Here is a 10,755-nt window from a genome sequence, read left to right on the forward strand (position 1 = left end):
ACAAATATAACCATTTCAATTGAATATGAACAAAACAAAAATTTTAACGTTAAATTAATATAAAAAGGAGACTTTATAGTTATTGATTCACGTACTAATATAACGATTTACTCATTCATTTGTATGGTGTCAAAGAAGCAAGTTGTCCAGCTTTGTTGATATCCTTGTTATCAACAGATCAACCACCCAATTTCATGTTATCCATACCACAACTACTTCAGTGACTGAAAATCAGTAACTTGTCAAAACAACTTGTTCACGATATACTCTGTGATGGCGGAATCAGAATTTTCATACTAAAAAATTCACAATACAAAGAAATAGACACATAAAAAAAAAGGATTCAATATCTACTCATAAAAAATAAAAATAAAAAACTTTAATCATGTATAAACCCCTGGATACTGCCTGGCTCAGTAGTCAAATAAGTTTTGTGGACCATTCCAGTTCACCTGTTTTTAAAATAAATATCCATCATGTGAATGTTGTGTGAAGCAAGCAAATAGCAATAATGGATTCTTCATGGGAAGCTAGTGTAACTGATTCCATAAATGCAATTTACCTTTTATTCTCTGCTTACTTAGTTTTTGTAATGCAATTGGGTTTTGCCATGCTTTGTGCTGGTTCTGTTAGGGCAAAGAATGCAATGAACATTATGCTTACAAATGTAGTTGATGCTGTTGTTGGTAGTCTTTCATACTATCTTTTTGGTTTTGCTTTTGCTTTTGGCGATTCAAATCCATTTATAGGTGCTAGTTATTTTGCTCTTAAAGACATTCCTTGTAGCTCTTATGACTACAGTTTCTTTCTTTATCAATGGGCTTTTGCTATTGCTGTTGCTGGAATCACTAGTGGTTCTATTGCTGAACGTACTCAATTTACTGCTTATCTTTTCTTCTCTTTTTTCCTTACTGGATTTGTTTATCCTGTTGTTGCTCATTGGCTTTGGTCTTCTAATGGTTGGTTAAGTCCAAATTCAACTTATCTTCTTTTTGGTTCTGGTGCTATTGACTTTGCTGGTAGTGGTGTTGTGCATTTGGTTGGTGGGATTGCTGGTTTTTGGGGTTCTATTGTAGAAGGTCCAAGAGTTGGACGGTTTGATGCGTTTGGTAATCCTGTCAAAATGAGAGGACATAATGCTACTCTAGTAGTGCTTGGAACATTGTTGTTGTGGTTTGGATGGTTTGGGTTTAATCCTGGATCATTCAACAAAATTCTTGTTGCGTACCCACATATGGCTGATCAAGGTAACTGGACCTCTGTGGGACGGACTGCTGTCACGACTACCCTGGCTGGTTCAACCGCGGGGATTGTTACCTTGTTTGGACGAAGGTTATTGGTGGGACATTGGGATGCAATGGATGTTTGTAATGGAGTTCTTGGTGGGTTTGTTGCAATCACTTCAGGTTGTTCAGTGGTTGAACCATGGGCTGCAATTTTGTGTGGGTTCTGTGCAGCTTGGGTACTGATTGGATTGAACATTTTAGCGCTTAAATTCAAATTCGATGATCCGTTAGAAGCAGCACAGTTACATGGAGGGTGTGGAGCTTGGGGTTTGATATTTACAGGGTTGTTTGCTAAAGAAGAATTTGTGTTACAAGCTTATAATTCCGGTAAAACACAAATCATACGACCTTCCGGCCTGATTTTAGGAGGTGGATGGGGTTTGTTTGGGGCACAAATAGTTGAACTATTGAGTATTGTGGTTTGGGTAAGTTTGACAATGGGGCCTTTGTTTTATCTACTTCAGAAACTTGGAATTTTGAGGATATCATCGGACGAGGAGGTTGCTGGTCTTGATATCTCTAGTCACGGAGGTTATGCCTACGATGCTAGTCAAGAAGAAAGTAATGCTCGCTTCTATGGCGAGTATTTAAGGATGCAACAACAATAAATAAGGTGCACACCTCAACTATTCTACCGTATACAAGATTGCTTTCATCAAATGTATATATATGCAACTTTGTAATTTGCTCACATCCTTGCTGTATTTACGGGCTTCTTAGCTATTAAATTATCTCTGCTTTTGATTCAATGAGCATGTATATATTGTATTTGTGGAATATATGATAGAACCCTCGTTTAATTATGACGTTTATTATTATTGCAGCCACATGGTGTTTCATAGCTCTCGTACTGTTTCGTGTGAAAATGAAATTAAACCTTAATTGAGGTTTTTAATGTATGGATCAATGTTGTTGCTCCTATTTCCATTGCACAGACAAATAGTCCTTGATCTGTTCAATAATATAACCAATGTCTACCAGTGTGGTAGATTATGCAATAGCGAAAACAATTTTATCTATATCACTTCCAAACGAGGTCTCTCTCGTAGTATGACCCAAGACGCGACACACAAGATACATTTTGATAGAACTTGGTTAAAATGAAGAATCTAATTTAACCAGTTATCTTTAAGAGTCTGCACTTAGTATTAGATATGGTAGAGATGAACTTTGACAAGACAAGGCCCCAAAATATTCATCAACTCAGACAGCTCTTTACTGACTGTTGTAAACGCGAAATACAATTCACAGTCACTCTAGTTCTTGATATTTCAGCTAGACACCCTCTTTGTCCATTTACATCTCCCAAGTCATTGCATGCCTACATTTATTTCACAAAAGGTTAAAAGGAAAGAGTTAGATACAGAACAATTATCTCAATTCTTACACATTTATATCGAAATGAAACAATGGAAACACAAGCTAGATCTATCATTGGCACTGGCTAATTGTTTTGTTATTTTCTTTAACATAACAAGGGAAATGGTCTTTGTAATTTCAGATCATGATAACACATTTTGAATTATAATAATATTTTGATTACTGAGATATCCCTATTGGGATAATGGTTTCTTCATAAGATTAGATAAGAATAGTGTAATGTCTATTTTTCACAAAATCATTCACTTATCTAATATAACAAGAATATTTAGAAGATATAATATAATGTAATATCATTAGGATCAACTAAAACAGAATCATTAAAGAGCTCAATATGAATATATATATATATATACCTGAAGGATTTGACATTATATCATGCGACTGGGAACATGTCTAGATGCCATTAATTCTTCTTGTTCTTCACCTTCTCATAATTATTCTGTATTCTAAATCATCAGCAATCCCTGAAAGCCAACTTGGATATCGAGAAGAAAGCATGACATATGCTATGGAAAATCCAATGATCAATCCACAACCATATCCCATAAGAAATACATTCCAACTGAGCTCACTTAGAAATGTCAAACCGCTTTCTTCATCCAGCACAAATGTTCTGTTGTTTGTCTCGGATGTCCAGTTACTTCCACAACCTCCTGAAACTGGGAATCCACCCAATCTGTTATTACCTTCATGCCATAATTTTTTTCAAATGTATCAAATTGATTTCCTTCCGGAATGCATCCTTCAAGATGATTGTACGAGAGAATTAAAACTGCAAGAGACGTCAGAGGAACAAGTTGTTTTGGTATCTCTCCCTAAAGCTTGTTGGATGAAAGGTCCAATGATTCGACTACATATAATTTTCCAAGTGATGGTGGTATATGATCCTGCAACCCATTGTGAGATAAATTCAACACATGCAGTGCGATGAGATCTCCCATCATTCTAGGAATATGCCTTTCAAATTTGTTACTTGAAAGATCCATAGTGGTGTACAAAGACAAGTTGAGGCTTTTCAGTCTACTTCCAAAGCTAAAAGTTGTATGGAGATTCCCGGAAAGACTGATGTGTTGCAAATCCAAAACCTCGAGCTGGTCACTCGTGTTACCCAAACATAGTGGAATTGCACCCTTCAAATTGTTTCTTGCCAAATCTAGAACTACTAATGATGTCAAATTGCAAACAGACGAAGGGATCTCCCAGTGAGATTATTATTTGAAATGAAGAACAATTCTACAGATGGTGGTGGAATTGGTAGCGTCCCTTGAAGAAAATTGGACCGTAAATCAATAGTAATTAGAGGTAGTCAGGTCAATACTTGTCAATATGTTGTGGGATAGATTAAGATAGTGTAGTGAATGCATCCTATTAGACAATAAGCAACCAGTGAATGACCGTCTTTTTTACATTAATTTATCACTTAATTATGGTAAATTTGTACAATTTGATGTAAACACCAAGTATATGTAAGTTTTTCCATGTTAATCCAACTGCTACAATGAGAATTAGATAATCCATTGTTTACTCAAGTCAATGCACAAGTCTTTCCATGTCTTTTTATACACTTCCATCACTTGAGCACAACTCACTCATATGTATTTGTTAAGAAGGTAACCTGTTTACTCCTTATTCTTCTATCTTACAATGAATACAAGATGATGCAATTTATACTGTAGTGCTGTTTATGATTAATGAAATATTGTCTTGGCTTGAGAAATGACATATTATTACCTGTTTGCATGTACTATTCTGATTTTACACGTTTATAGGAAATGGAATGTAAAATATGTGTTATCTAGCTACACCAGATGAAATTTTCCTTAACAACGTTGAGTGACCATCTAAGCTTCTGACTCCTTTTGTTCTTTTCGTGCTTCTGCTGCTATTGAAACTCGTCAATTAACTTAAGCTTATGCAATTGTGAAATTCCATTAAAATAGAAAGCTTTTTGTCCAGTTAGGCGTCAGTAATGGACTAAAGTTGGACAAAGGTACAGTTGGATAACTAACACATATAATGCAATACCTAGCTACTTCAATATGATTTCCTCTTCCTTATGCGGTTCTGTAAGGGATGATCAACGGAGTCCTCTTGATCTCCTGGCTTCATTTCCTCTATTTCATTAACCTGTCGTGAAGTGGAAGCAAAGGAAGATGGAGTAGTAGACTGATATTCTTCTTGGTAAATCTCATCATCACTGCTACTGAATATTTCAATAGGCGACTTTCCCTTGTCTATTTCATCTTCATCCTCCGATATGTTCGTGTCGGAGTCCCATTCACTCCAGCTAGTTTCAGAAGAAGTATCACTGACTGTATGAAACAAAGTAATACTCTCTTTCTTTGCTCCTTGAAATGAGAAACTCCTTGTTTTACGATCGGACAAAGGAAGGAGAGATGGTGAATGAGAACCAATTTCATCCCTTCCCAAACTGTATGATGTTGAGAGCTTCCTCTCTATGTTTTCCCTTTGTTTAACTAGATTGCCCATCTTTTCCAGCATATCATTAGCTATTGCTTCCTCAGCAGCCTTTTGTTGAAGCTTTGTGATTGATCTATCAAAAACTTTCTTCTGAAGTCGAAGTGATCGCTGAAACATTGGACCAAAAGAAAAAAGACAAGTTCAAGTTTCAGTGTTTTGGTAAAACGGGGAGTAACAGAACAAAAGAAAGGGAAAAGGATCAGGAATACCTTTTTACTATACGAAATACCTTAATTATGCTCTCTCCATTATATGTTGAGGTCATTCATACTCTTCTTGTCAACAAATCGTCTTGTAACATGAAGTATAATAGAGGTAACTTTAGACTGGAGCTGAGCTCCGCGTTAGCCAAGGTAAAATGCGAGAAAATATGTTGACAGCTAGAGTATGAATGACTCCAAAGCATAGTGAAGGGTAAAATTAAGATTCTTCGTACAGTAGATAAGGAACTTGTAGGGAAGCACATAGAGAGAAGCTGAATCCACAAAATGCGGCTTCCAGCTTAAATATCAGATTTCATATAAGAGAAGATATAAAGGTGAAAAGCGAGTGGGAATATAGCTCAGCTCACTCTTTTATCTAAGAATTTCCCAAGATGTTGATTTTGAAGCTTCTTTTTCTTCCAAAACATGTAGCAAAATCTTACTGTTATTGCTAGTACTAGCAATATGATAGATTCGAAGATCAGAAACAGCAAAATTGTCTTCTTGTTCCCTGAAGAAAAAGAAGGGAATTATTCTGGTTTATCAATTGGTTATCTATATCACTACACAAATGTAGAATGTTACCTGTGTAGGTGCTGAAATTTTCGGGCGTAACCTGTGAGCAGCTTAATGCAAACTTCTGACCTGATGCAAAAGAATTATGTGACATCTGACACGAGATGATGCTAGGAATTTTTCGTGATTGTCTAGCTACAATCTAAGATAAAAAAAAAATATAGAAGGTACAGAATTTTACGTGAGCTTCGGCATGGCAGCTGGTTCCCAGTACCTGGACAGAAATCCTTCTCCATTAGCTATACATTAAGCACAAATGAGTTGCAGATGGAAACCTCTTTAGGCTTCTACATGTAACTCCAGAAATGGAAATTTGTTTTATTCAATCATATGAAATAATTGAGTCCTATTGAGACATCATATGTCCAATGTAAACACAGAACATTGGTAATTGTAAAGAAACTCACTTGAAGCAGCAAAAAATGCAAGTAGGATACTTTCATCTAGAAGAAAATATTGCAGGTCACTTGTCAAAAGTTCCGAGGAGAATCGGCCTGACGCAATAGTAAATAATGGATGCATGTTAGAATGCTGCAGAGAACTAGATTTATCCATTGATGCTGCAGAGAACTAGATTTCGGGTCTAGGGGAAGGACGGGGTAGTTACCAGGATATTGTTCAGACCAAAAGATGATCCCAGTAGCTGGATTAATCAGTGTGAAGATAACACCTTTTGGTTTCATCGCGGAGATGTAAGTGTAATCTCCAATAATCCTAGTAACCTTTCCTTCAGTCTGTGTCTGAGAAGCATAGATTGCATACCCTGAGCAATCAAGAACAGGACTGACTTGGATAACAGAATCCATGTTAAGCACTATAGGGAACTTTTTGAGAACTCCTTTTGGTGAAAAGGAATAGAGGTATCCGTCCAATGAACCAATAGATATCCAACCTGGAATTGAATTTGAAATAAACATGAACACCTTTGAACGCTCGATTCAAGTAGAAGTTTGTAATTTATGGTGAGGACTAATATTACCATTAGAATCAACAGCAGGGGCATAATCTTCCATACTTAGCGGTCCAAAGCTTTTCTGCCACAAAATGCTTCCCCTGGAAACATCAACTGCTAGAATCAGATCTTTAGTTGCTTCAGTAACATACAACAGACCGTTGTTCCCCGCTTTCATGGTAAGTGTACTTCCGAATGAACTGAAATCTTGTATCCATTTGAAATGTGGACTACGAGTTGACAAAGCATAAATTTCTCCTTGATTGTTAGAAATCTGCAGTTGAAAAAAAAAATGGCTTTGAAAATGCAAGATAGAGCTTAGTGCAAAGGACAAGCTTAAAAAGCTTGGAATACGAAAACCTTACATATATGCTAGCTTCACAGTGATCAATCACGGGGACTGAGGAAAAATAACATTCTGTTATGTTTTTCCTACAACCTTGACGATATCCATGCTGATAAAGCACCGGGCCAACACTCCAGTACAGTTTTCCTTGCAACCGGTAAGCAAAGAGACCCCGGTTTTTGACATTGATAAGTACACAGGAACTGGATATACTTACTGCAAGGCCAACAATATCCCCTAGTCTTTCATATTCCGAACCAAAGAACAATTCTACAGCTGTTTCAGAACTTCCTACGTTCAACGGATTGATCTTCAGCACTCTATCTTCTGCAATCACATATATCTACCAAAAGTAGCTTTGCATTATTAAAAACCAACCACAACTACTAAAAGACTTAATACCAACTAATTGAACAAACAAGGGTACATGAATGAGGAAGTTTAACACATAATGACCAAAAAAGTCTGATCGAAAATGAGTTAACGACAATAAGAGGCTTATATGCATTTTCATTCAGACATTGCCAAAGTCTGAGGTTAACAACTCCAGAATAGAGGAATGTTGAACCTTACAGGCATGACATTCACTCTTTGCTTCATCCCGAGAGGGAAAAACAAACAGTATGATAGCATTTTTACAGAAAACTTATACAGGCCTAACAGATCATTTGCTTATACGTAACATCGCCTATAGCTTATTTGTTTCAAGTATTATACACTTGACAGTTCACATGATTAGAATGTCAAAGTCTAATTGCTCATATGACAGTCCATTTATCAGATTCAGTTTTAAAGTGAAGCCTTGCCTTTCGTGATTCTCCTTGAACTGGAGCTATGCTTGGACTGCATCTGTAACTGAGAGATAACGTCCACGCGACAGAACCATTGCTTTCAAAGGCAAAAAAGTTCTTTTCTGAACACAAATAAACCTTCCCATCATCACTGATTAGTGGCTTACTGAGCTTATATACAACTTTCTTGAAAGATTCTTGACCTAATGAAAACAAATGTAAGAATTCACGAGATTTTAGAACATTGAACGATTCAATCTCTCGTATTTAAAGCATTTATTTTTGCAAGCTATGTTTGATGCATCTAAGATTACAATGAGGACAACAATTCAACAGCAAGATCAAATGACAAAAAGGAGGAAAACAATGTAAAACTATTTCAAATGCTCTCCAAAAAGATTCCACTATCAATGTATTCAACATTATGAGTTGTGGATGTTAATACGATCATATATTTAATGAATTTCTTTACACAAATACACCGTTTAAGCACAAGTTAATGTGTTCTGTGGAACCCATACATGGACTTCTATCTCCACCATAAACGTAATATAAGTTAAATTCAATCCATAGTCATGTCATTTCACTGTATATAAGTTAAATCTAAATCGATACCTGAAAATATTTGGGGAAATGGTGATAATAGTAAAAGCAGGGAAGCAACATGGATATGGAGAGACATTAGTGTCAAACGCACAAACTGAAAAAGAGCAAGGAAAAAAACCAAGTGCAGAGTTATTGCAGAGCGGTTAATTAACCGCTATGGTTAATGGTAAAAGAAATTGGGACTTGTACATTATATTATATGTTTATTTTTACAATTTTTTTATTTTATTTTATTTTATTTATTATTATATAAACAAGGTCAATGTTGGTAATACGTAGTAAATCAAGATTAAATGTTACTTTCTCCGATATGACTTTAAGTTTAAGTTTGAAATAATAATGATACTAAATATTAACTACGTTCGACATGTGATAAAATAATACATCTTGAATGTCACATGGAATGCATAGGTACATTTGCTTAACTTTGTACAAGTTCGTTTAAGTATGTACTTATGAACACCAGAAGTTGGAGGGAATGGATGCTAGTTAAAATCAAGTAAATATGAGCACGTTTATGTATTAGCCAAACATTTTCTGTGGAAACTGTTTTTTTTTAAATTATTATTATTATTATTATAAATTAAATGAGTTTTTTTTAAATTAAAAAATTTCTAGTGTTTGATAAATTTATGAATAAAAAATTATTTAAAATATATTTATATGTAATCTAGCAAAACATTATGAATGTAAGATGGGGAAACGGTGGCTGGGTACTTGGCAATAAGAATTCTGAAAATGATATATATATTTTTATTAATTTCATAGTGATCTTAATCCTCCAAGGCTATAATTATCTATAGTTTTATTACCTTTTTACTGAGTAATCTTTATTTTAATACCAAAGAGATTTGAAATAAAGTATTTTCTCATGTAAAAACACACCCATCAGTAACCATGATGAATTGACATACAAATTATTTTTTGTTCTTGGTTAATTCCTTTTACTACCCTGTTGTAATTTCAATGACAGAATTAATTATTTGAATTAATCGTGTATAAAATTCGAAATTATTTTATTCCACACATTTAAATTATTTCTGTTTTAGATATATGCAATACCAAAATTGTTTGGTTCTACAATTGGGAGTGCTTATGGGTCGGTTTTAAGTTAGAATTTTTTTATTAAAATCAAAATTAAAATTAAATTAATATAACACATTCATTGATTTGTTATTTCTATCTTTCGGTTCCCTCCTCCCTTTCTACGGTAAGGAAAATCCTTTTTTATTCTTTTCAAAATTATTATCCGTTACCCTTCTATTTATAGGAGCTATAATTCTCTTGGATTATGAAGAAATTTTTAAAACTCTTTTAAGTTTTAATTAAGTGAATAACATACAATTTCATTTTATTTTTGATAAATCTTATACTAGTTATTTCTTTGACTAAATATTTCTTTTAAGAAATAGTTGAAGTGTATAAAGTTCATTAGTCTATTATAAATAATTTTATCATGGAAATTAGTTATAACTATATAACATTCTAAAATTTACGTATACAATTTATCAATTTGGTTTGAACTTTTTTGTAATAAAACCAAATAAAATATTATCAATTTTTTAAAATCCAAAAAATAACTATCGGATTGATTGATTTTTCATTTTTGGTCCATTTTTATTCAAACCATAACCACCTCAAAGCACAATGACTTGTACATTATGAAAATTTAACACTAGCAACACTTGGATAACACAACTAAAAGATCATTATATCCTTGATTACATCTTTCCTTGTAATTACTTTATTTTATTATAGATAAATGGTGAAATAGCAAACAAAGCCCTATCCAAACTTGAAATCAAATACACGTCTTTAGTTATGAACCAAATATTCATCAAACAAGTATACGTCAACTAGGGGTGGCAGGGAGATCGGGATGTCTCGCCCCGGCCCGCGTCCCGACCCGCCCCGTTTCGAACCCGTCCCGTTCCCTAGGGTTTAGGGGGTTTAAGGGGTGGGGGATGAGGGGACCGGTCAGGGGCCGATTCACCCCTGCGTCCCGATCGACCCGGCCCGGTCCCGACCCGGTTGAACCAGTCGGTTCGCGGGATTTCCTCTTTTTTTTTTTTAGATTTTAAAAATTTTTACCGTTTATATCCGTTGGGGAAACGGCTAGTGCCCCCCCCCC

The 10,755-nt window shown here is 34.9% G+C and overlaps 2 protein-coding genes across 2 annotated transcripts; one reads left to right on the forward strand and one right to left on the reverse strand.

The window, feature by feature from the left end:
* Positions 1 to 341: 341 nt before the first annotated feature.
* Positions 342 to 2,113, forward strand: LOC107015066 (ammonium transporter 1 member 3). The gene has a single exon (XM_015215230.1). The coding sequence runs from the start codon at positions 512 to 514 to the stop codon at positions 1,892 to 1,894; it is 1,383 nt and encodes a 460-aa protein (XP_015070716.1). The 5' UTR covers positions 342 to 511; the 3' UTR covers positions 1,895 to 2,113.
* Positions 2,114 to 4,573: 2,460 nt separating this feature from the next.
* LOC107013192 (protein GAMETE EXPRESSED 3) lies at positions 4,574 to 9,513 on the reverse strand. The gene is made up of 10 exons (XM_027915575.1): positions 9,510 to 9,513; positions 8,034 to 8,221; positions 7,247 to 7,570; positions 6,909 to 7,155; positions 6,537 to 6,821; positions 6,337 to 6,423; positions 6,111 to 6,168; positions 5,939 to 5,998; positions 5,722 to 5,884; positions 4,574 to 5,258 (listed from the first exon to the last, which is right to left on the reverse strand). The coding sequence occupies exons 1-10, from the start codon at positions 9,511 to 9,513 to the stop codon at positions 4,704 to 4,706; spliced, it is 1,971 nt and encodes a 656-aa protein (XP_027771376.1). The 3' UTR covers positions 4,574 to 4,703.
* Positions 9,514 to 10,755: the final 1,242 nt, after the last annotated feature.

Source organism: Solanum pennellii, chromosome 3 (genome assembly GCF_001406875.1).
Source record: "Solanum pennellii chromosome 3, SPENNV200".
In the NCBI taxonomy this organism is placed as follows: domain Eukaryota; kingdom Viridiplantae; phylum Streptophyta; class Magnoliopsida; order Solanales; family Solanaceae; genus Solanum; species Solanum pennellii.